Below are 26,036 nucleotides of genomic sequence, written 5' to 3'. Positions count from 1 at the left end.
GAACTGCATTGTTGCTGATGTCTGATTGTTAGCAGACATTCCAGCATATGATTGCCAAGGTAACCCTCAAATGTATTTACCACTTAGTTGCTTTAACTGCTAACCTCAATTTTTCAGCAAAATTTGCCAGTGGGTATTGCTCCCATCATCACCTGAAGTCTCTGAATTTCAGTGACATTCAAAGGTCTGGAGTCGCCACGTCGCCACTTGACACTTCCTCCAACAAAGTTGAGTATAAAGTTTTCCTCCTGGTGCTCTGAGTCGACGTCACTTCAGTTCTGAAAACAAAGATAAGAGCTAAAGACTTGATACAGATGAAATTTGAATACTTTTCCCAACAGGAACAGCAACATAGTCTAGCTTAGCTTTATAGCATTACGTAACCTGTGGTGTGTAACCAGCGTCTCAAATGGCATTCTTCTGTAAATATACTTCCTATAGTTTGTGCATTTTAGTTAAGTTGAATGTGGAAGAGTGTAATTTTTTCACCCTCAGTGGTCAGCCTCTTGGCTAGTAGCAGAAGAGGAAAGAGCACAAATAATCTTCAGCTAGCAAAAGAATATGGAAACGTCGATGCTAGCAAGCTAGCTAACAACTGCAGGTTTTCATCAAGTACTGACATTGTGGGTGCTGTTTGGTGTTTATGTGTAAAAAAAATTAGCATCTTTAGTATAAAAGACAGTTTATAAATGGTCACATAATGCAGTGGTTTGTGCAAAAGTCTAATGTTGGATCGTTTTTTCTGGTGATTTGAGGTAATGGGACTGTGTCAAACTTCACACGTTACATGTGAATTAAATGTATCGCGTACTACATGTAGGTTTAATAATGGAAGTATCCATATTGTGGAATATGGGGTCTTATTTGAATACGTTAAGAGCTTTTCAATGCTAGGAAAGGAATCCTGTAATTTTAGCTCCCAACATTTAGCCCTAGTTGTTGTAGAGATCTTTCTGATTCATTCTCTCAGTTGAAACACAGCAGCAATTAACCCAGAAGTCTCTTACACATGAAGTCCCTCAGGATTAATAACTATTGATTTTTTTTTAAGTGACAGTTGCAATTGGTAAGCGCTTAATTGAGATTGTGACTGCAAAGTGTCTCTGGGGCAGTAGACTGTCCACTGCTGCTTCCGTTATTCCTTACTACACACATATAAAACTTGGAGCAAAGAGGTCGGTCTCTTTCAGGCTCTCTCTCCGTCTCTCTGTTAAATCATGGGCAAATTAATGGGAGTTGTGTGAACAGCCCTCGGGGGCCTCTGGAGTGGCTTCCTCCTCCTCCATCCTCCCTTAGTCAACAATGTACTGTAGATGATAGACTCTTGTTAAATCCTCATGGCTGACCCTCTCATTTCCTCCTCCGTCTCCATACAGAATCTTTTCCCCTCTCTCTCCACCCTTCCCTCCATCTCTCTCGGGGGTGGGTCGTGTTATCTTTTCACAGGAGTCCCTCTGCTGGCCTTTGGTGCATAATGTATAAAGCCGCTGGTGTGTGTTTTACACTGTGCCTGACATTATTAAGTCGTTTTAGGCATATCGCTGCTTTTATCTCCAGCGTGGAGGTTAATCAGAGGGGATTTATACCGAGACGACTTAGGCGCGCTCCATCTGTTGTCATCGTGAACCTTTTATTTATTTCTTTTTTTCTCTTGCTCCCTGTGATCTCCTTGCCCTGTGCATATTTTGAAGACAAATTCAGGAAGAGCATGTTAACTCATCTGTGAGCTGTAAGGTGAAACAGAAGTGCCATAAAATATCTGTCAAACGCCACAAAGGACTTTTTGAGGCATTAAGACTCTGAAAATGTGACATAATTGCATAGAAAGGTTTTAGATTGTGGCAGATGCTAACCCACATTTGCAAGACTTAGGCTTTCGTTTTTTTATCAGGCACACTCTGCTGCTGTTTATTCATTATTTGTTGCTGCTTGTACCTCTCTGCTCACCACATAGGGTAATTTAAATGACAGGAGAGAAACAATTCTCCATGACCATCGCTGAACTGTAAAATCACCACAGACTGCAGTTTTGTTTTGTCAACTTTCACCTGCCCTGTTCCTTCTCTGGATCAGTAATTACTAATAACTGGATACAAAGTGAGACGGTGCATGTTCTCCCGCTACCTGTCCACAGTCCAAAGACATGTATGTCAGGTTAACTGGATGGATAAGTGGAAGATAATGAATAAACTGATACAAAGCGGTTAATATTCATACCAAATCGTGGCATTTCAGGGGCAGAAAGACAAAAGTTTATAGGATGAAAGCAAAAAAGAAGGAATTTTTTTATTTAAAAAATAAATAAATAATATGTTCAGTACATGCACATGCATTATAATCAAGTGTATGTTGAATTTTCTCAAGTCTTGAGTCTGATTTCGTGATTATCCTTTACATAAAGACATTTCTATAAGCTGATGCAGTAAAGGTAACACCATCATCTCACTCTTTGGTTGCACAGAAGAGGAAATAACTATTTAGAAAGTGCTGGTTTAATAAAAAACAAAGCTTATTGAGGGACCTGGCAACCATGGTTTCCAGATTACAACCACACAAAACATAGAGCCACAGATGGGCCGAGCCCTGATAGCATCTATGTTGTATCTGGCTGAGCTTGTTTGATCAGATGAAGAGAATTAAGATTGATAATGAGTTTCAGAGACAGTCATGCATAGCATCTGCCCTTGTTGGTTATGATTCAGTAGCTTCAGCTCGATCTGGCTTGAATGCTGGGGTTTCATTTCCCAAATTAATGTTTGGATTTAGGCTTAAGTGCATTAGTAACTTTGAACAGATGTAACCAATCAGGAGACATATGAAGTTTAGCTTTTACCAAAGGTTGGGAAACACTATTTAACTTTAAATCATCGATGACAAACTTGTTGGGAGTTTGAAGGGTGAACATGTGCATTCAGCTCAATTCAGCTTTATTTATATAGCACCAAATCACAACAACAGCGGCCTCAAGGTGCTTGAGGACCTTGTAGATCAGAATATTTTTTTAGAAGCAGGAAAAGCCTTGTTCTGACATGCAGTGTTTTAAAACGGTGACAGTGCTTGAAATACTGTCCAGAAATGACTAAGTGACAAGCTGCTGTAGTTGTGACTCTAAGATGATTCAAGTTCCTGAGTGTCAAAATCACACAGTTGCTTATTGGCGCTTGGCCTGAGATGGGCGATTGTGTCTCTGCTGGGAGTGAAATATATTTTATATTTTCATAGTGGGATTTAGTCTCTGGGGACCAGAAGATGGTGAGATCGTTTTAAGAACATGTGAAGATGACCTCCTTGAGCTCAAGGTCATTAGGATTCATCAGGACATTGAATGTTTGTACCAAATTTAATGGCAATCCATCCATTAGCTGTCAGAATATTTTACTATGAATATCAGAGGGAGTCAGCAGGATAACTTCCCTGAGGCTCATGAGTGCCTCTGCAAATGTCTGTGTCCATCAAGTGTGTTTTTAAAATATATAAATAATTGTTTGATATGTGTGTGTGGTGGTGCTTGGCAGGATTAACTAAAATCATTAAGATATAAACCCTAGGGACCATGAGAAACTTTTAAAAAATCACGAAAAGCCAAAAAAAAGACACCGTTCATACCAAACTGTACATCAACTGTACACATTTTCCTCTGGGCAGCAGTGCTGTTAATGCATCTGGATCTAGCATCTAGCCTTCTCTAATCTACAGTGGAACCAGATGGCACTTTCCTAATACATAACAAATGCTGCAACAGTGTCTCTTTATTAAAAGGCACTTATTTCTGCACAGTGATAAGGTTTATTGTTGTAGTTCAGTAGAAATAAAACAGTTACTCATTGATGCTCTTCACAGGGTGTGTGCATGATTTCTGCAGAGATCTCTACAACCGATACCTCCCAACCTAGCCAGGTAAATGAAGAGCGCTGTAGGCCAGATCAAATTTGTTGGGGTTTTTTTGGTGGAATAAACTGGCCCTTTAAGACTGGATCCACATGGACATTTGTTTTATCCAGTGATCTGTCTGCATCCAAAGTGGCGGACCATCCAGTGAATCCACAGGCTTACGTTATCGTCCTCAGAGACACGCCGGGTCTGTGGCTAAAAATCCCATTGTACATATATTCTAAGTGGTCGCTTGCCCTTGTCATGAATTTGGCTGCACAGGAGGGATGGATCGTTACACTGTAACACAGGGATTGATTGCAGCTCCAAGTGGAGAACATCAAAGCCATAGTGAAACACATCTATGTTTAGCATCATTTCTAGAAAGCGGTGCCCTTGGTTTTTTGGATGAGGTTATCATTTTTGTGGTAGCTCATCCTTGACTCTGATCCTTACCACATGCACCAAGCTCGTTGTCGTGGTTCCCACCTTTTCAAGCCTAATGAGGAATCTCTGCTTGAGCTCTGCTTTGCTGCTGGAAACCTGTGGTGCAACATTGCATCTTCCCCCTATCTCTCACCCACACTGGGGAAAGACGGAGAGGAGCGCTGTGGCAAAGACAGATCAAATGCACCATCTCTGTCATTCTCTCTCACTCTCTCTGGTGCTCCTTCATCTGCCTTTGTTCTCTCTTGCTAACATCAAGCATGTGGTTTGAAAGGGAAAAAGCCTCTTGTTATGATGACGACGGCCGCATGGTGCAGCCCGGCTGCCTGATCTGACTGACAAGGCCCCGCTGTTCAGGCAGAAAGTTTGACACACACACACACAGTGAAATCTGTTCCATGGGCTGCAGGGCCATCTGGCCATAGCGCAGGAAAAGGTTAGATCTGGTTAGAGGCGAGGTGCAAAAGTGTTTCACAGCGTTCCCCAAATTTTACACAGTTCAAGTCCTGCAGGTTGCACTTTGTCGCTGTCACGTGGCACAACCACATCTCTCACTGTCAACAAAAGGCAAGACAGCAGAGCGACCGCTGAAAGGAGATCTGAGAAGTGACATATGAGTTTTGTTTTGATTTTCCTCTTATGATACAGATCGAGAGGCCAGCAAGAGAAGAAGCAGAAAGATTTAGGAGCGAGAGCGATGCTTTACATCATATGGAGAACAAACAAGAGGGAAATCTGTCTCACCGTGAGGAGTCGGGCTTTTTTGAGAATCTAAAAAGCCCCCAGAGGCAGCGTTTCCGCCAAATGAATAGATATCCATTTTCAAAAGCCTCATGCTCGGCGGCAGGCGAGAGATGGGGAGAAGGGAGGCAGGGCTGATGGTGGAGGCACAGGGTGGGTGGGTGGTGGTGGAGGTGGGCGGGGGGGATATCTAGGCAGAGGGCAGACACTATTAAAACTCGGGAGAATGAATTGTTAAATACCTCTATAAAGAAATATAAGACATGGCCCCATTTTTATGCTGCCTGGGCTGCTCTGCAGGCGGGTGATAAGGTGTGAGGGTGGTGGGTTGAAGTGTGTGTGTGTGTGTGTGTGTGTGTGTGTGTGTGTGTGTGTGTGTGTGTGTGTGTGTGTGTGTGTGTGTGTGTGTGTGTTTCCCCGAGGGTGGGGTAAAAATCATGCAGTGATGTTCATGGAGGAGTGACACACATGGACACACACACACTCATCATGGCTGCTTCAGTTTCACCAGATTAACTGAGGATGTGCAGAAACATACAGGCAGCGTTACCGAGGGCCTTAAACACAATCAGTGATGAAGCTGGAGTTTCCTGTCAGTATTTCCATTTGAGGGCCGTAGTGCTAAACAATAAATTACACAGTTGAACTTTTTTTTTCCTGTCGCGCACACACAGGCACACACGCCATCGCCCCTGCCAGCACACGCAGACTTCTAGGTCAAGCAGCAGTGGAGAAAATTTTCCTGTTGACATTTTGTGTTTCTGGCACAATATTGACTTCAGAGGAAAGGCAGCAGGAGGACTGTTGGTGAATTTCCACATTACCTTGGAGGAAGACGCCAAACTGTTTACGTACACAAACAGACGGGGGGCGGTGAGGGGTGAATGGTGGGATGGACAGATAAAAATATGATAGCAGTGTATTGAAAATTCTTACCTACATTTAACTTCATTCTTTATCACACTCACAAATAATTTGAAGACCAGAAACCTGCAGATATGCTTTTTACTGTTGTCTCAGTGTCTTTGTTTTGGTTTTGTGACTTATGAAAGCTGTGATAAATAATCTTTTGACAGTAAGAGTTTAAATGCATTTACGTCAAATGATATAGCACTATATTGCACTGTATTATTACACCATTATGTTACTGTTTATGCTTTATCTGTAGCATGCTTCTTGTTTCCAACCAAACAGCAGCTAGCTAGTTAGCAGAGGGGTACTTTTATCTTTAGCTGCTAGATTCTAACTAAAGGGATGATTGGTTGCTTGAATGCTGATGTTGTAGTCATGAGGAATATGCACCACAGTTGGTCGTATATCTGGCTACAGTATTTTTTACAGGGATCCATGCTAAGAGGAGATGGCGGTTAATTACTTCTTGCTTTAAAATCTGATCTATTTTGATGTCTCAACATGAACATTTTCACCATTTCACTCTTGATGTTTTGAAGCCAGCTATAACAAGCAACTTATCAATCGGTGGTTGTTAGCAAATGAGCATGAAACTTATTACTTATATTTACAACAGAGGCTCAACGTTTTACCTGAAATGTGTGTCTGAGCCTATAAACTCATAAGGAAAGTCTTTACAGAGGACAAGTCCAAGGTAGGACTTAAACAGTCTTTTTAAGTCTTTCCAACCACAAGTATCGCCCCCTGGTGGCTATTAAAAGAATGTAGGTTTAGGCACTTTTGCACTGGGTGCACTTTTCAGACCACGTCCATCTTTTGCACTGTCCGTGGCCCTTTTGATGAGTTTCAAGTTTGATGAGTAATATGTTAAATAATCGCGTTCTCAGGTCTGACCAGAATAATTGCTTTAAACAGCAGAGGCAGAACTACATTTTTGTATATAACCACCTACAAATATGTAGAATCACATGTATTCAAGCATGTCAGTGCTTGACTGGTTGCTAAAGGGTTGCCAAATGTTGCTAACTGATGTAGTTACAAACAGGCTTGAGTGCGACTTGGATTTCAGTCAGACCAGACGGAGTCAGAGGTCACTGTTTCTTTCTAATTTTGCTTTAATTTTGCTAATTTCAGCTCCCCCTGATTCGAGCTGATTGTGATATTACGGCAGTAAATTTCATCGTGCGCAGCTGCAGATGTTACTAAATAACCGCCGTTGCTTGTTTTCTCCACCCTCGGGATGCCCGGAGGAATTGCCAAGTAAATTGGTCAGAACTAATGCGGCAAAGACACCAGGTGGGCTGAGCAACACAACAGCCACTACAGCAGTTTCCTGAGGTGCATTCAGAGTGCAGTTTATATCAGTTACCTGAGACAGAGTTTGAATACCAAATTCCCAAACGTAGCTGTAGAGGAGCGGCGCTAACCTTGATGTTGATCCGAAAGCAAGCCAGCCGGCCCTCCTTCTCGCTGTGCGGCAGGCCGAACTGATGTTCTCCCTGACCGAGGAGTGAGATCCTTGGCCCCGTTTTTCTGCCACATTAGGCCCACACTAAAGGTGGCACTCAACTCCCCCACTGAGGAATGAGTGTGTGTATGCGTGTGCCAATGTGAGGAAAATGATAGGGGGACACCGTACAGACAGAGGTATGTATTTAGATATTTGATAATATAAACAGAGAAAAGAGAATGCAGGAAGGGAGCTGAGGCCTTTTTTTCTTTTCAGTCGGGTGATGCAGATTAGGTTCATGATTATGCTGTTTCCATGTGGAAATTATAGGTTCTGAATCACAGTCGGCACATCACTGCCCTCTATCCCAAACCAACCTGAGAGACAGAGTTAGCAGGAGGAGGAAAAAGGAAGAGAGGAAAGGAATGAAAAGGCAAGGAGGTAAAAAGATGAGACGAGAATGAGGAAAGACGACTCGACAGAGAGAGAGAGTGACAGAGATGAGAGGAGAGAGAGTTAAAGGAGAGTTGGAGGAGGAGGAAGAAGCAGGAGGGAGGGACAAAAAGCTGGGCTGTTTGCCAGGGTCTATTCCACCTTTGCTCTCCGGGCCTTTCCAAGCTGCCACGTTCTCTCACCTCTGTAATGTCATCAATGAAAAGGCCTTTAGGAGGGATGGAGGACTTGACTCTGGGTTCAGAATGTGCCCGACACCAGCTGACGCTGCCAAGCCAAGCAGGATTCTGTTCAAATTAATTGGATGTCACTTTCAGGAGCAAGAACCAAGGCAGGGGTTTTTTTTCCCCACAGGTTTTGTTACTGCGTGTAGAATCAGAACATTTTGCAGGACTCGTGGCAGAGCGAGGCCGGTTTTCTCTTGGTAATCTTCTACATACTAGGGATTATTTTAACTGTGGAATTTTAATTATAAACTCAGAATAAATTGACAGAAATGTTGCCAAATATTACAAAATTATCATTAAATTTCCTTGTCTTTTGGCAAAAATCTATGTGATTTATATTTTTGTTGGTTTTACTCGACATTTAATGAATAACAACTATCCACACTTTGCTCTAACTTTGTGTTTTTTAAAGGACAACATCCACAAAGTCTTACTGGACATTTTATACAAGGCAAAGCAAATGACTGGGTAACAAAAACAATTGAGGCTCTTTGTGTTCATATGAAATTATATGTTTAGTTCATTTTTCAAGCATATTGTCAAAAAAAAAAACAACAACACATGGTTACCAGGTTGTTCTTTATTTCTTTACTGCTGTAGAAACGTGTTATTCTGACATGTGAGATTTATGCTTTTTATTTTACACCCTCTACAGGTCATTCACTACACAACAGGTGTTCCACCCATTACAGGTATCAAATTTAGACTGTCAGTGTCAGGTTTACTAAACAGGACGAAATAGCTTGTTAGCAGCGCTCCCAAATAACGCTCGTAGGTGCGAATATCTTTACAGGCGATTGATAAATTTACACAAATTATGTGTTTGTTAGTTGTCTTTATTATGTCTTTTGCAAAAGTGGTGGAAGAGTAAACTAAAAATAGAATTTCACTGTCACCACGTAACATCTAACAGGTTTTAATGGAGTCATTCATTCGTCCCTCTTTTGTAAACTTTGATGGTTTTACAGCAACAGCTGTCAATATTGTTGTACAGTTAATATAGTTATAATTTTAGATATTCATAACTATGTAACTATATAGTTATTCATATTAACGATAAAGTGAAAGAAAAAGACTGAGTGTCCAAGTCCATCTGCTGTGCTGACATAAAAATACATTAGTGAGTATCAGCTGTTTCCTATTAACAACAGCACAAAAGGTTGGATGTCTCTGAAAGAGAAATATTTTTTTAACAGGGAAACTAATTACTGTTATTCCACACATGCTGCAGGTCACTGAGTAGGGCTGTGCGTATTAAAGGTGCAGACTGTTATTTTAAAAGTGGATTAAAGCTACTTACAGTAAATGTGTCTGTTTAAGACCTTGAAAAATGATCTGAAGCGACTGATAAAATGAAGAAAGTGAAGAAATCTCCTCTATAGCTTTATGCTGTGTTGTAGAGCAGCTGTCCTCAACCTTTTTTGTGCCACGGACCGGTTTATGTCTGACAATATTTTCACGAACCGGCCTTTAAGGTGTCACGGATAAATACAACAAAATAAAACCAGTACTGGTACCAAAAAAAAAGAAGATTTATTCATAACACACGGGAAAAGACCCAGGGAAACCGAGTTAACGATAAAAACGATAAAAAAAAGTAATGATAAAAACCGATAAAAACCTTGAAAACCATAAATTTCACCCCCGAGCCTCAACTCTCGCAGTTGGGGAGCACTGTTGTAGAGAGATCAACTGAAGCTGGGCTATGGCAAAGCTGTTGTTCTGGTCAGTCTGTATTCCTGTTATTTATGGCTGCAGGGTCTGGATAGTGACCTCAAGAATAAGGCTACATTCACACTGCAGGCGAGAATCCAACTTTTTTGACCCTATGCGACCCATATCCGATCATGGTATGACAGTGTGAACAGCACAAATCCGATATTTTCAAATTCGACCTGGGTCACTTTCATATGTGGTACTGAATCCGATACATATCTGATGTTTTAGAAAGTGACTGCTGTTTGAACGGTCATGTCGCATTAAATCCGTCTTTTACGTCACTGACACAAGACAGACGCCAATTATCAGCGCCGGAGAAGCGCCTGAGAAGACATCGTGAACGCTTCCTGGCCATCCAGTGTAGATGTCAGTGAAACTGTTGGGAAGACAACGTTGGAGAAACGTGAACATTTTATTTGTACTGTATAATCTGCCGATTCTGACAGAAATCTGCAACTATCCTTTGAAGCACCGCTCCTCTCTGAAACAGCAATAAGGATAATTATTAGGCCATTTGTAAATAACAAAATAACTTTATAACTTAAAGCAAAATTTGGAAACATAAAGTCCGAAACAAGTCTTTATATTAACGGCCATCAGTCAAACAATACTGTTTGCTCTGGGTCTAAACAGAGCGCGTTGTGTGTGACGTCTTCTTTTGCGCATGCGGGTTCACACTAGAGCGCGTTTGCTGTCACATTTTATTTGTAGTGTGAACAAACAGACAAAAAAATCGGATTTGATCAAAAAATCAGAATTGCAGCCTAAGATCCCAGACTAGAGCCACTACTCCTCAACATCAGGAGCCAGCTGAGGTGGTTCAAGCAGTTCAGGGTCTCTCCAAAGATCCTCAGGATCTTCTATACAGGCGCTGTGGAGAGCATCCTCACACAGAACATGACATCGTGGTTTGGAAACAGCTGTGTGAAGGACCAAAAAGCTCTCCAGAGAGTGATCCGTACAGCAGAACGCTGCTGCAGGATTGCTCTCCCCCCGCTTCAGGACACCTACACCAGGAGATGCCGGACTAGAGCAGCGCAGATACTGGTAGAAGGTTCCGCATCATCCGGGCAAGGACAGAGAGACTCAAGAGGAGCTTCTATCCCCAAGCCATCCGGGCCCTAAACCAACACACTGGAGGGATTACATCTCTCAGCTGACTTGGAAATGGCTTGGTGTCCCCTCATCAGCTGGGGTGGGTGGCTGGGGAGAAGAAGGGCTGCCCTGTAGATCAGACCCAGATAAGCAACAGAAAATGGTTGGATATCTATCAGAATGTAGATGCTAGCCTTGCTATGTGTTTGTCCAACATGAAAGAAAGGCCAGAGATGTTATTCTTCTTTTTTAACGACTCTATAATTCCAACCTTCTGCTGCTCGTGTTGTAAACCAAGTAGTTGTGTTGGCTGAAACTCTTGGCAAACGGCCATGATGGAGTCCAGAAGATGCCAGTTTTCTTTTGGACTGGAGGCACAGTCCAAAATGTTGTGCAGTTGTTCCAGTAGATCATCATGTGGGTTGACTGTGTGCAATATTTGGCAGTGCAGACTCTCTAGAGTAATATAAGATGAATTGTAAATGCACTGGCACTTTTCTACTCTACTTGAGCACTCAAAGCTCTTTATACAGCATGTCTTATTCAAGTGTCTTCTATCTAACATTCACATGTGTTCATACTCCAATGAATGCATCAGAGACCAATTTAGGGTTAGTATCTTGCCTAAGGATACTTAGGCAGCAGCCAGGGATCCGAGCACCAACCTTTGGATTAGTAGATGACCGGCTGTACCTCCTTACCTACCTACAGCCACCCCACATATTCTACTTACTGCACCTTTAAAAGTGTTGTCTTGAATTGAAAAAAGAGGCATTTTTGTATACCTGTTTATTCACTTGTGATACGTCTAAAACATTATTGTCATAGTCCATGTCCCAAACTTTATTTGGTTTTGAGCTGTCTCGTAAAGAGTTTCTTGGCTTTAAAATGTCTTTTGCCATGACAAAGCAAAATATGCCTGATTACTATATTTCAGAGGTGAATCTGGAATGAGGATGTTCACTGATCATTGCTGCTGACCGTAAAAATGGCGGAAAAAGTGGCAGCAATGCCGAGTAACAGTGAAGTGTTAGCCCAGCATGAAGTAAATAGCGGTAGAGGAAATGTGTCTTTTCTTCTTGTCTTTGTTGTCTGTTGTTAAAAATAAGGAGACTCGCCTCAGTTGTGACCTGTCACCCAACCGTTAGCTGAGAACCTCTGTGCTAAGTTATTGACCGTGATGACTTTTCGCCGCTCCTTCCTGTTCTACTCGCCGAAAAAGCTTCGGGCTGACACCGGTGTCAAAGCACCAATATGCCATGCATACACACCCACACGCCACCCACCGCAACACAAGCTGTGAGCACCTCCACCGCCGGTTCCTACTGTGAGAGTATTTCACAGCCTTGACGAGGGCTATAATGTGCAATATGCTCACTAATTCATTTGCTCTCCTCGCCTTTTTTTTCTGTTTGCCCTTAATCTCACTGCTTCTCTCTCACTCTGTACGTCTGTTACTGTGGCATCTGTTGATGTCCTTTTAGCCACTGCGGGCTTCAATCTGTCCAAAAGGCCCACTCCACTGTCACTCTGTTGCCATCTCCCAGTGATCCGTTTGCGCTCTACAGTTGGCGTGGAGACTGCTTGGAGACTAAGCCCTTAATTACTACTCGAGTAAAGAGCATTAAAAATTCCAAAGGGTCCGAAAACCGTGCCCATGTCTCGGCAAACATCTGGTGAACAGTGTGGATTTAGTGGATGTCTGGTGAGAAGTGTTGAGTCGGAGGTGGAGGGGTAAATGTACATAGAGAGCACAGTTTTATTTCATACTTTGCATTTTATCTCCAGTAAATCAGCATGTGTAATGTCGGTCAGAGCGAGAAGCAAAAACAGCAAGTTTTTAGAGGCGCTCCAAATGGCAGATGGTGGAGGAAATGAGAACTGAAAAATGGTGTCCAGCACGATCGTGCACTCCAGTGAAGTCAGACAGGAAACAATGGGGTCTGGGACAAGTGGCTTTTATTTTGGGATATATAAATGACAGCATATAGCCAACTCTTCTGCTGTTAAAGTTAACGGCTACTCAATGAAAACTTTACATTTGCATCACAATTGCAACACTGCTAGGTTAAGTAGGTTAAGTAGGGAAGAGCTTAACAAAATGTGTATGTTGTGTCTCTTTAACAACCTGATGAGGATATAAAGATTAAATGCATCATCTAAGATCTAAAACACACATGGCTATCAGGTATCATTGATTTAATAACACTGTGTGTAGAGCTTTCCAGCTGAAACCTTTCAATAATAATCAAGTTGCTGTGTGCTACTGTTGGAAATCTTTTTTTATACCGATGCCTCGAGCATTTCGATGATATCTCTATGCACTCATAGCTAAACAGGTAAGTTGGCTTTTAGGATAATCTCCCTAAACCTCACTCTGTTTACCTGAACAGGTTAACTAAGTGCAGCAAATTTAAACCCGGGTAGTCGTTCTCCACAGATTGTGTCCAGTAGAAATTAAGGGAGCGATTGTGTTTTTCAGGACTTTGCTGATTCAATATTCCACTTGGTGAGGGAGAAGTACCGGTCGCTGGTGGGCGGCTGCAGTCCTGCGCACGCTCGGCACAAATCCCTGGCAGGCATCGTAATGACCCGAGGTATGGCAAATTTCATTGACTTTTATATATCACTTTGAATTATTGAAGTGGTGCAATATAAATTGAGACAGTAAGGTGGGGGGGTAGGAAAAAAGAGTGAGTGAGTGAAGGAGGGAGAACAAGGAAGGGATGGGGAAGGGACTGTAGGTTGAGAAAGAAATGACAAACTGAGGGTGGGAAGAGAGAGAAAGTTTCCACTCCATGCTGTACCTTGCACCCATGCATGAGAGTATACCTTCCTGATGAATTATTGACTGCTTAGAGTCTCTGAGGAGAATGAGACATGGTAGTGAATGTCAGTCATCCTCACTGCATACTGGACTTTCAGTGCTCAAGGAGCTTTGACAGGAGTTCCAGATGTCACAGTGGGAATCTTAACTAGATCACCTTAATCTGAAACCTGACGGAGTGACTCAGTGAAGGAACAGTAAGTAGGAGGAGGCTTCAATCTGCTTTTCTCCTAAAGTGTGAAACAATGAGTTCCATTACTAGACATTTACATGACTACATCTTTGTCTTACAGGAGTGCTGTTTGTTGTAGTCGAATGGGGCCTCCCACACACAGACGTGTGTTATTTCTGCTTCAGCATATTCCACACGCACTCCACATCACTTATAATAATTCTATAGAGTTGCATGGCACACATCCACGCCAGGATGATCTCACATTAAGTTTATACAAAGTAAGCTGTCAGGTTTCTAAATCTGTTTTTTATAAGCAGGGGTGCACAAAAGTGGTCCGCAGGTGCGCATTCGCTGTCAAAATGAAAGACGTGCACCAGATAAGAAGTTGCAACGCGCGTTTACGTACATAAGATTTTCTGGAGGAGGACAGACATTTGTTTAGAACTCTTAAAGATGTTGAAGAAGCAAGCTCCTTTAAGCAATTACTTTGGTGTTCCTCCACCTTCAAAGAAATGTCAGAAGAAGTCCGAACCGCAAAAGAAGCGCGTATTCTCGGAAAAGTGGTTGCAGGAAGTGAGCTGGCTTCAAACAAATGATGAACGCACAGAGATGTGGTGCAGAATATGCCGTGAAAATCCCACTCTAGCGGACAAAAACAGTGCCTTTTATATGTACGCAAACGCACGTTGCAACTTCATATCTGGTGCGTTACATAAATGTAAGGTTAATCGCACCAAAGAACTTTGTCTTGAACGTTCCTAGCTGTTCCTATCTGATGGTGTGCATTTCTGCTGTTAGCTTGTGTGTCATTGTCTGTTACTGAAAATTGTTGCTGGGATATGCTAGCTTTAGCTGTTAGCTGTTGCTGTTAAGGTCCCATTTCATTGCTAACCTTGTTAGCATTATTCTTACAAGGTTAGTATTCTCCTGAACAGTAGTTGTCGCCACTCAGACTAAACCTCCACATCCTCCACACAGGAGGAGAAGTCGTTAAAACCCGTCAAAACTCAGCAGCAGCACAAAAACTACCACCTGTGGCTTGTGACCACAGATGTGATGTAAATTTAATGTCAGTAGCTAGCTGGCTAGCTAGCTGGTGTTTTTTCAGTCAGACGGGAGAGTTTTTAAGTTTGAAACACCAGGGAAGCTGACCAGTTTATCACTGAGACCTTTTGTTCATTGGTACCCTAGAAAGACCTCACAATAGATAAGATGAAGGCTGAAAGGCTTTTGGTTAGCTTTTTTCTGCACAAAGGACAGTGTCTGAACAGCTAACCCTTTCAACCGTTATCATTCCAAACACACACACAAGATCGTTAAACAACCTTTGTGTAACAATTCACTTTAAACTTTGTTAACCTTTTTTATTTATAGGTGGAAAATTCAGAATTTCCATTACACAGTCTGAGAGCAGGGTAAGACAACCTAACCTAACCTGTAACAGACTCTGTTTTCTGTTTTGTTTTGGGGGTTTTTTTTATCATTTAAAGATAAAAAAAAAATCATAAAAAAATAATGGATCAAGTATTAACTAAAAAATAAAAAAAACAAAGAATGAGCCAAATTTTGACATATTTTCTTCACATATCAGTAAATAAAACAATAACCTCCACCCCAAAAAATGAAAGCCACACGTAAATTGAGATAAATAACTTATGCAGCAATGCTATATGAGAAGATATATAGTAAAAGTCATGGTACGAAACACAGGGCCTTCGCTCTCTCTGGGATCTACTGTAATATAAAAAATGACCACACACACACAGACACACACAGGTGTCTTATCTGGCTCTGTGGCTGCAGGCTGTGGGGGTGCAGGGGTCAGCGAGAAGGGATTGGTATCTCAACTGTCTTTGGAGTGCAGCAGCTCATCAGTTTAGACTAAAGTGAGGCCGGCGCTCGTCCTGACCTAATCCAAACCCTCTCCTCTCCCTCCCAGTAATTGCTTCTGTTTGTTTATTAATAGCACACATTATCTTCAAAGATCCAGACATAGGGCTGCCGAGTATTCGCAGTAAGGCGGCGGCGGCAGCAGTGTGGTGGCCAGAATCCGTGCAGTCAGACACCAAACTTGACAGGAACACTGGGGAGTCCTGTTCTGCACCCCGCCCTCCTTTTCTGCCTCTCTCCGTGTCTCCGTGGCTTTTGCCTCGAGAATATTAATCAGGGTCCGTCTTTTAACCATAGACAGACAGCGAACCCTCCTCCCCCACCCTTGCAGGAGTCCCACCGAGACATTTGAGCTTCAACCTGAGTGAGATTAGCCTCACCACCAGGCTGAGAGTTGTGAGACGACTACCAAAGTAAAGTGCCAGAACGCATCGTCAGAAAGTGTGGAAAATCTCATTTGAATCAATCTGAATCGCATCAGCTGTCTGGTGATGGTAAACAGTGCTCATAGAAAGATGCTAAAAAAGAAGCACGCCCTTTTGCTCCTTTCTTCTTTCTACACATTTGTTTGTTGGGATGGAGTGAGAAAGCCGTCCTCCGAGGCTTACCCCAGGGACCGAGAGAAGAGACGATAACAAAGGGTTTCAAACAAGTTGATTACAAGTCTAAGTTAAGCTATGGTTCGAAGTCTTCGTATCCATTTTCAAATAAGGATTTCTCTACTCCTAATCTGGTTTTATGGATGTTGCAAATTTTAACATTTAACAATCACGTCCGACAACAGAGCAGAGACGCATGCGGGATTTGTTGCGGCAGCGAGAATTTGAGAGCTCCAGCAGCATTCCACAAAGACAGCCTTATATGTTGAGAGCGATTTCCTGTTAAAGCTAATAAAGATTCAACAGGGTGCGTTCTCTACTCTTGCCAAGTTGTGTGTGTGCGTGTTTTTTCCTTTTCCTCTCCCCTGCTGCTGAGCATTTTCAGAGATTTGCTGCGATTCAGACGACACGGTTTGGATGACATTCAGCGTAATCACCCAACATCTTGTGATGAAAGAACACATGAAAGATAGGATTTATGAAGCACAACCTAAATGGCATATAAATGAGTTGACTAAAAGTTGACCTTGAGAGCTTAGTCTGCTTCAGAAAAAAATGTTTTAACGTCTGCGTTATGGTGCTCAGAGATAATGGGTGGCTTATTAAGAAACATTTTCCCTGTTTTATAACCATAGAGAATAAAGGGATTCTGATAATCGCTTTCCAGTGTCTTTGAGTTGCAGCTGGCATGTATAATAATGGATCATTGCAAAGTTCACGGTCATGTCACTCCCTGTGGTTTCTTACAGTTATTGCCTGTAAAGTATCCTCAGCAATTTGTGCTCACTTTTCACTTCAAACATGTAATAGCTTTTTTTGTTGAAGTCTTATATTTTCGGGAATAATTCACAGCAGCTCGCTGACTGTCGGTTTAGGTTTCAGCAGGTTTATTTAGGAATTCCAGCAGACAAGTATTCAGATCCTGTACTCCAAAAATAACACTACAGCACTTTACAAACCCTCTGTTACAGAGAAAGTGAAGTTTTTCCTTTAAATGTTTTAATTGAACTAAAAGTACAGATTGATTTTTGATACTTTCTGGTGATGACAAAGTTTTCATTATATTTCAGTGTCACTTTTGCTTACTTGCATTTCTTACAAAGCGATTATTGATTAGTCGACTCTCTAGGATAAGAACATTTTTCCACTGAAATCAACTTTGCTTTACTTTAATCCATTCATCCAACAAGAAATCTGCTCAATCATTGTAGGGGAGAATAAACCAGTATAAGGACAGTATTTAAATCAACACATTTCTGTACATACTTCCTTAAACTACCTGTTAAGTGTGCAATAAACACTCCTGATTACTGGTTTATCAAAAACCACTGGCCTCAGACCAGAACTTGCATTAGGATTGGGACAAGGTGTAATAAGAACATTTCTTTTACAAATAAATTAGTTAGAACAGTTTGGAAGAGCCATTTATTTTAGCTGCATGATATCAGCAAATTAGCATCTTAATTCATTAAACTATCATATTAAAGTTTAAAGAAGGGTTAACCTGGCCTCGATGGTTCATCAGCGAGTGCAAGCACAACCTTTAAAACTCTCTGTTCTACTTTTTGAGTGTTGCATTGTCTTATATTGCAATTAGAGGTGTTGATGTAATGCAAAAGATTTTTAGATTTCAAATTAGATGAAATTCTGGGAATGGCTGCAATAAAGCATGTCCTCCTTTAACACCTGTTTCAAGCTAACTTACAAAGTTAACATTATACTACTTTAAATGAGATTTAAAACTAACAATTAAGACCATTCAAAGTGTTATTTAGGTCAAAGATGAAACAGGAAGTAGGGTCATTTTCCTATTGTCGTTTTGCACATTGGACATTGTTTTTGCTACACTTGCCCAGTCTAAAAGAATGCTTAAAGGGAATTTAAAATGATCTGAATATTGTGAACTCAAAAAAGGACTATTCATTAAACTATGTGCCTAAAAATGTTTAAATTGGATACATAAAAGACAACCTGACAAAGAATGAATGACAGCAGACCACATAAATACACACAAGAGTGATTAGGAAGTGGAAACACACAGGGAACACAGCTGATGCAAATTAACATGACGCCACATGGGAAGCAAAGCTAAACACACTGAACATGGAACACAAGACTTTCAAAATAAAACAGAAAACATGGAGACATAAACTGGGAGGGGACACATGCACAGAAACACAGACACAAAGAGGACAAAGACACACTGAAACACACAAGGGGGCGAGGGAGACTAACACCGGGGACATGACACACTTGCACACTGAAGACACGACACTATAACTAACATAGTGGGGAAGACAGACATGGGAGGAACCTAGACAGACAAGAACTAAATAGAGAAACAGAACTCAATATCAACAGAACTGACTGAAGCCTAAAGTATACAAACAAGAACGTCATAATACAAAAAGGCATAAAACTCAAAATGCTGGAAGAAAAGAAACAGCCCATGACAGAACGAGTGGAATAGATGTGAGGAGGAAGTCAGAACATTTAACTCATTCAATGTACTTTTAAAATAAAAGTTTTCAAATCAGGTGGTTAACACATTTAAAAGTGGAGTGTGATTGAATTTTTAGTTTTTGTCTTTATTTGTTTTATCTTTAATTATTTTCTTTGGTAGAAGAACTTTTCATTGACCCAATTTCAACGGCTTCTACTCCTGAACCATCACTGATGTCTGTATCGTTCAGGAGAATACTACAGGGGGTAATCATACCATCAGAGCTGTGTACTTTTAAACTACTCTAAAACAATGAACAAACATTACGCTAACCACCTGTCACATCTTACTTCTCCTGGTGTTATGAGCAACAGTACAGCAGCTCCCTGAGTATTCGAGCCCATACCAAATGAAATCTCCAAAATCGCAATGTTGATGGAAAGAAATGATGCTTAAAGGAATATTTTCTTCATTGTTGGTCTGCCAATCAAGCTGGACAAACTGGAGTCAGGTACATGCTACTTATTCCGCCTCATAACAACAAAAGTGCCTAAGCTAAAAAAACCAAAAACCAAAACTCTATGCCTCCAAAATACTCTGGATTTTCAGCTGGCAGAAAATACTTTGGTGTACCGAAAAGTCTATATCGCAGCTCTGCACCTATACACTGAGTGAAACTGCAAGCTTGTTTTTTTCCCCGTATGTGTCACTGTTGGTGTCGATGACCTGACTGAACCACGCTGTTTTCCAGCCTCTTTTAAACACAGTCCTGGCCTCGTAAAGCAAAATGTGAATTTAGTGAAGTTGTGGCATCTAAGAGCCTAACGCCTGCCCCGCAGTCTGCCGCAGTGCTGTGTAATGTAGTGTGATGCAGCCTGGTGGTGAGGGGCCATTTTGCCAACATGGCGACAGACACAAGTGGAATGGACCATATTGTGGGGTGAAAGTAATGCAGCATTAAGCATAAACACACAGGAAGTGCATACAGTAGCTTTTTGATAAATGTGTTGACTTACTTTGAGATGCAAGAATAAAACAACCTGGTTCAGCATAAAAAAGTACCTCACTTTTGATTTCCTTTTGTGGCTAAAGAGCTCCTGCTCATTGGAGACTGTTAGCTCTGTCTCTTTAGTCTTTACTTGAGATACAGTAGAAGAACATAATGTTCTGCTTTGTTGAAGGAGGCACTGGCCAAAGTGGCCCAAACAAGCAGTTAATGGTGCACAATTTGCATGTTCAGGACAGTTTTGTGGCACACTTGAAGGCACAAGGACATTAGGTAAAGGAACATTTTAGTCACGGGTACTGACACCAATCAAGACCAATGAAATTAACTCACTTTAACAGCACTCGAGCCATTTTGTGACACACGAAGCAGCGATATGCCACACAGCTGACCACAGTGTTCAGTCAAATAAGTTAAACTGCCCAACTTGACCTCAATTGACGCCAGTAATAATCGTGAATATGATTTGTCTGGGTGCCAATCACTTGAATATGAGTGCAATTTTCTCACACTTTGACCTGGCAGGCCTGCGCAAATTCCCTTTAATTCTTGACAGGGAAATTGCACTGCTTTGCTTGATTATTACCACTCCTCCTACCTCACTTTTCCCTCCATGTAGGCTAAGTCAAGTTCAGGAGCAGTAATCAAAATACCATTAAAAAAACATACCTGTATGTACCGAGGGCTTTGCAGGAGGGGGGGGTCTTAGCTCTATGTGGCGTCAAAAAGTGTGTTTACCTTCTGGGTTGCTATAGTGAGGCGGTGTGAGCTTTGTTCTCCAGTTAAAGGGCTCTGACAGGTTTGGGCACTGACTAGTGTAGTGCAGCTGCCATAATGAGCAGTTCCAGGTCTCGCTCTGATGTACATGCTTTCTGAAAGTGCTGTTATCCCGAGGTGTGACATCTTTGAATCACCAGTAATCAACAGATGTATTTGTGTGTGAAGAGTGCCTCAGGCCTTTGACTCTACTCTACCTCGATCCTTTCGACCATCTCTTTTTGTACTTGTGAGATGCAGCTGATTATTCCTGGTTTAAAAACAGCATACTGCCTGTGGGCTCTCTGCCTACCTCTCCCACTTTCTCTCTCTCTCTCTTTCATTCATTTCTCGTCCTACCCCTCCTCTTCTTTCTCCTGCAAACTGAAGGCAACCTCAGTGCCAATTTCATGGGAGGGTAGCAAGCAGCGCTGCAGAAATTATCCACTGCAAAATTGATCTAAACAATCGCAAAGTGGAACGGCAAGGAAAAGCAGGAGAATGAAATTGGGAGAGTCTGTTACCTTTTTGAACTTGCTTTATCACTGAGAAGGGGTTGGACTGCATTGCTTACAGGGAATGTCAATGGCTGAACTCACAATACTGTTTTTCTCAGGATTGTACAGTCTTCATATTGTATGTTTTACTGTAATAGTGCAGAATTTTAAACTTACTTTTTTCAGTGAAAATTGACTTGTGATTACATCAAATTGCACAGGATTATGTGTTTCTGAAACTACACACACCAAATTATGTTAATGACCAGTTTACACATTGAAAAGAGCTTGTTTTTTGTGAGTGGTACACTGAACAGGAATCATTGTCTTTTTATCTCTGAGCAGCTGAAATATACACTGATCAGGCATAACTTTTTGTTCTGGTCCCCCTTTTGTCACCAAAACAGCCCTGATCCATCAAGGCATGGACTCCAATAGACCCCTAAAAGTGTATTGTGGAATCTAATTTTTAAGTTATGGAAGTGGACTTAAAGTATCATCCCACAGATGCTTGACTGGTTTGAGATCTGGGGAATTTGTAGGCCAAGCCAACACCTCAGACTCGTGCTCCTCAAACCATTCCTGAACCATTTTTGCTTTGAGGCAGGGTGCATTATCTTGCTGAAAGACGCCACGGCCATCAGAGAATACCGTTTCCATGAAAGTGTGTGCACAGTTTGCAGCAATACTTAGGTAGGTGGTGCGTGTCAAAGTAACATCAACATGGTTGGCAGGACCCAAGGTTTCCCAGCAGAACATTGCCCAAAGCATCACACCTCTGCTGAGTTGCCATCTTCCCATAGTCTGGCATCTTGGTGCCAGGTGTTCCCCAGGTAATTTGTCAGGCCAGGAAAACTTCCTCTGTTGCTCGTGTCCAGTTCTCACATGTCCATTCTTGGCATTTTTCGGCAGGGGACGGGGTCGGCATGGGCACCACGATTGGTCTGACCACCGCAGACCAGGAACACCCACATGAGCCACAGTTTCTAACCATCACAGTTTGGCACTTGTCAAAATCACTCAAATCCTTACACTTGCCCATTTTCCATGCTACTAACACATCAACTCTGAGGACAAAATGTTCACTTGTTCCCTAATATATCCTACCCACTAACAGGTGCCATCATGATGAGATAATCAGTGTTATTCACTTCACCTGTCAGTGATCATAATGTTATGCCTTATCAGTGTATATATTGACCATCACTGGCCCAAATACAATCCTAATAAAAAATTCTACTGCTGTATTTTGAATGGCAACAAATGTTGACTCACCATAAGAGTCGAGGAAACAGAAGCTCCCATAACGAACTCAGTTTAAAGAGTTCTTTGTGATGTTGAACAGGTCCTTACTTAAACTAACCAGTGTGTTAAGCCTAGTGAAATATTTAGCTCCCAAAGAGCCATATATTCTGTAGAAGCTGGTGGAGACCAAAACATGAGCAATAAACAGAGTAAATATTGGACTTATTCACATGGCCCAGTCAATAATGCTGCTAAGTATCTGTTAGTTGCATAAATAAACAGTTGTTTACCTAAGACCTCAAATTTGCTAACCTGAAATGTGATAATATGTCAACAATGACTTTAGAACTTGTTTTGCTTCCAAGAAAATGTTATAAATATATTGAAAACTGTGGCTACTGCCACAGATAGTAGATACAAATAATAAAGCACATTGAGTTTAACGATATTTAAATACATTTTTTAATGCATTCAGTTTTTAAGTCAAATACTTATTTTCAGGTATTCTGCTTTCAAGAGTAAAAGTTTAATTTACCTTACCTAGACTTTTCCTTTCTTCTTTACTGGTCTATTTTTTCTATAACTGCCCCCCCACCACACACACACACACACAGTCATGCACCCTCCTCTCCCGTTCAGCCTTTCTTTTTTCCTCCCCTGCCCTCCTTCCTTCTCCTCATCACTGAAGGTGTCAGGACTCTAACGCTGCAGTGCCATCTGGGCCGAGGCTGATAAAAGCTCATGTGCCGGTCCGGCGATGCCTGCAGGTCTGCCAGAAGCCAGCGAAGCCTGACTTTCAGAGGCGATGGGAGAGATTTGTGGCAGAAAGGAAGGAATGGCAAGCCGTGAACGTGCTGATCCAGCGCCCCCACCCCCACTTTCCCTCCTCCCCCCTTCCTCTGCACCACCTCTGTCTATCTGTCAGTCAGTCACATGGCCCCGCACTGGCCTGAATCCTTACTTAGGAAAAGGCTCCTTTTTTGTTCAAGGAAAACCAACATGAGACAGGATGGCTTTTTGATCTCTCTTGTGGCTATTGGGAATTCTGTTTGGGTGACCTCTCTTTTGTGCCATATTATCCCAAACAGAGTGAGTTAGAATATGAATCTTCCACCATATTGTTAATTTTAGATAAGACCATGCAGTCGCTTTTTAGCACTTTTAAAACCAGATTCTGGATACAGCAGATTTCTTCCTTGCTGTCTGGACTGCTAACCTGCAAACTCCATTTCTATAAAAACACTGACAGATGTAGCTGCTTGTTTTGAAAATAGAGATAATTCCTACAGTTAGCCAAAATGAGTAGCAGTGCTGGTATACTGTATTTAAATGTACTTGCTAGCTAGGTAGATTTTAAAGTTTTTAGCCGCTACATATTTACAAGTAGTATCATCATACTAGACAGCATAGGGATGCAGCAGTGAAACATCTGAATTGTCCATATTATTGCTGTTACTGGTTTATCAGTAAGTAAGAGGGCATGTACGGGAAGCACACCTACTCTGTTTTTTTCTCTTTCAACATGATGACTTGCACAACAAGCTAATGTTGTTGCAGTGACCCAATGATAGCTTAACATCAATGCAAATGAGTAGGAAACAGGAATGATAAGACTGAAACGTCTTGTTTAGTTTGCAGCTTGCAAACCAGGGAAGATGCCGTGCTTTATGCCCTTTTTACAGTGCAGATTTCTAAAGGGTGGGTATGTAAAGATGAAAACTTTGTTGTAAAATAGTTTCTGTAGTGACTAGTCTTCCTTGAGTTCGTCTGTAGGAGCGGTAGTAAGCCTTGTAGGCTCTGTGGATGTGTCCTTTTTTTGTTTTTTTAATTGATAATCATTGGGTGATTAAAGGAAACCATGCACGGCACTCTTTTGCTTTGTCAGATCAAAGCAGAGATGTGCATGTTCTACCATTTTTTCTTAATAATGATAAAATGCCTCCTACGGATCGAAAGGTGAGAAAGGACATGCTGTTGATATTAAGGGTTACTATTAAGCTTATTGATTGAGGAATCAATGTAGTCAATGGAACGTGTGACAACTGCAATAATGTGAGCATTTGTCTGTATTTGTTCAACAGGTCTGGACCTGAGACACGCCCAGGTGGTGGCGTTATCTACTGGCACCAAGTGCATCAACGGAGAGTATCTGAGTGATCAGGGACAAGTAGTCAATGACTGTCACGCTGAAGTCACAGCCCGACGAGCCTTGCTACGCTTCCTCTACTCCCAACTTGAACTCTTCGTGAGGTAAAAGCTTTATCTTCTGCTGTATCGTTAAAGCACACAGACATTTCCTGAGCACCGCATGTGCACATGTTACAGCTTTGAAATCTTTCAGCACCTGACACGGCCCGATAACACTTGCTGTCACTAGTTAGTTGGTTATCTGCGAGGCCTGTTTTTGACCAGTCACTTGCCTTCAACTTTAGCTTTTTTGCTGATCATTACACCGACTTAGAGAAAACTTCTGTTTCATCTTGAAAGTTGAATTTTTACCTTTGTAGGAGTTTGACCCACTGATTGCTGAATGTAAAATGACAATCAGCCTGTGAAATCATCTCTCTAAATCCAGGTGATTAAACCGAACAGTTCGAGCGAGACTTGAATTATTCAAAGTTTCATCATAAATCAAAGTCGATGTTAGTTTGCTTTTAAATGCAGCTGCAGAGCTGAGTTCATGGAGGCTGCAGCGCATTTAACACAGTGGTGCAATAAGTACACTTTAACTATTTGGATGAACATAAAAAAATCATGGAAAGAATTTCCACGTGATTAAATTGCTTTATTTTAGCATTATGTAATTCCGTTATTCCAACTTAATTGAGTTGGATCAACTAAATTAATTAATGATGAATAAACGTATTTAATGCAGTGGAGTCCAACTTAATTTAATTGAAGTGATTCAACCCATGCAAAATACGTTAGTCCAACAAAGGTATTTGATGCAATAAATCCAATTTAATGGATTCAGGACACAGCTCTCACTCCATCCACCCTTTTCCACTTGTCCTCATCAGGGTCGCGAGGTGCAGGAGGTGGGGCACAACCTGGACTGGTCACCAGTCTATTGCAGGGAGAAAGTATATAGTACAACTGTTAACACTCACATCTACGGGCAATTTAGAATCATTAACCTAACCTCACTAACTGCATGTACCCAGAGAGAGACGAATACAGGGATAACATGCAAACTCCACCCAGAAGGCCGTGGCCAGTTTGTGGATTTGAACTCAGGACTAGGTGGTGCTAACCACCACACCACCAAGCTGCCACTCCATACGTAAAAAACAGTAGGAAAGCTATGATTACAGGGTTTTATACAGAATTTTCTTCATGTTTCTGTCCTTGACAGGTTAGGCCACAATAAAGAGCAATAGCATACACCTGGTGTGTGTAGGCTTGATTCTCCTGTGGTTTGAAATGTCACATGATCTCACGAGTCCAGGCAACAACTTTTACTAGATTAGATCACATCATCTCACTAGAATACATTTAACTAGTGTTAAGATGTTGAATGTCATGCAGAGTGTACATAATTTAATTACATTCACCATAGAAACATAAAATTATTTTGTTCAAATTACATGTAAATGTAGCAACTGTCCAATTTCACTTTCTTGAGTGTACTTGAGTGAAAAGTAGGAATGCAAAAAAGACAAACAAGTGTTCAAAATTCCTTCT

General features: G+C 41.5%; 1 protein-coding gene across 2 annotated transcripts in view; it reads left to right on the top strand.

The window, feature by feature from the left end:
• adarb2 (adenosine deaminase RNA specific B2 (inactive)) overlaps positions 1–26,036 on the top strand; it is a 206,260-nt gene that overhangs the window by 154,721 nt on the left and 25,503 nt on the right. For both annotated transcript variants that reach the window (XM_063483359.1, XM_063483360.1), the window contains exons 4-5: positions 13,397–13,511; positions 24,434–24,602. In XM_063483359.1, the coding sequence (XP_063339429.1) occupies positions 13,397–13,511; positions 24,434–24,602 (284 nt within the window). The remainder of the gene's footprint in view (positions 1–13,396; positions 13,512–24,433; positions 24,603–26,036) is intronic.

Source organism: Pelmatolapia mariae, linkage group LG9 (assembly GCF_036321145.2).
Source record: "Pelmatolapia mariae isolate MD_Pm_ZW linkage group LG9, Pm_UMD_F_2, whole genome shotgun sequence".
Taxonomy (NCBI): domain Eukaryota; kingdom Metazoa; phylum Chordata; class Actinopteri; order Cichliformes; family Cichlidae; genus Pelmatolapia; species Pelmatolapia mariae.
This window is presented reverse-complemented; position numbering and strand designations above follow the sequence as displayed.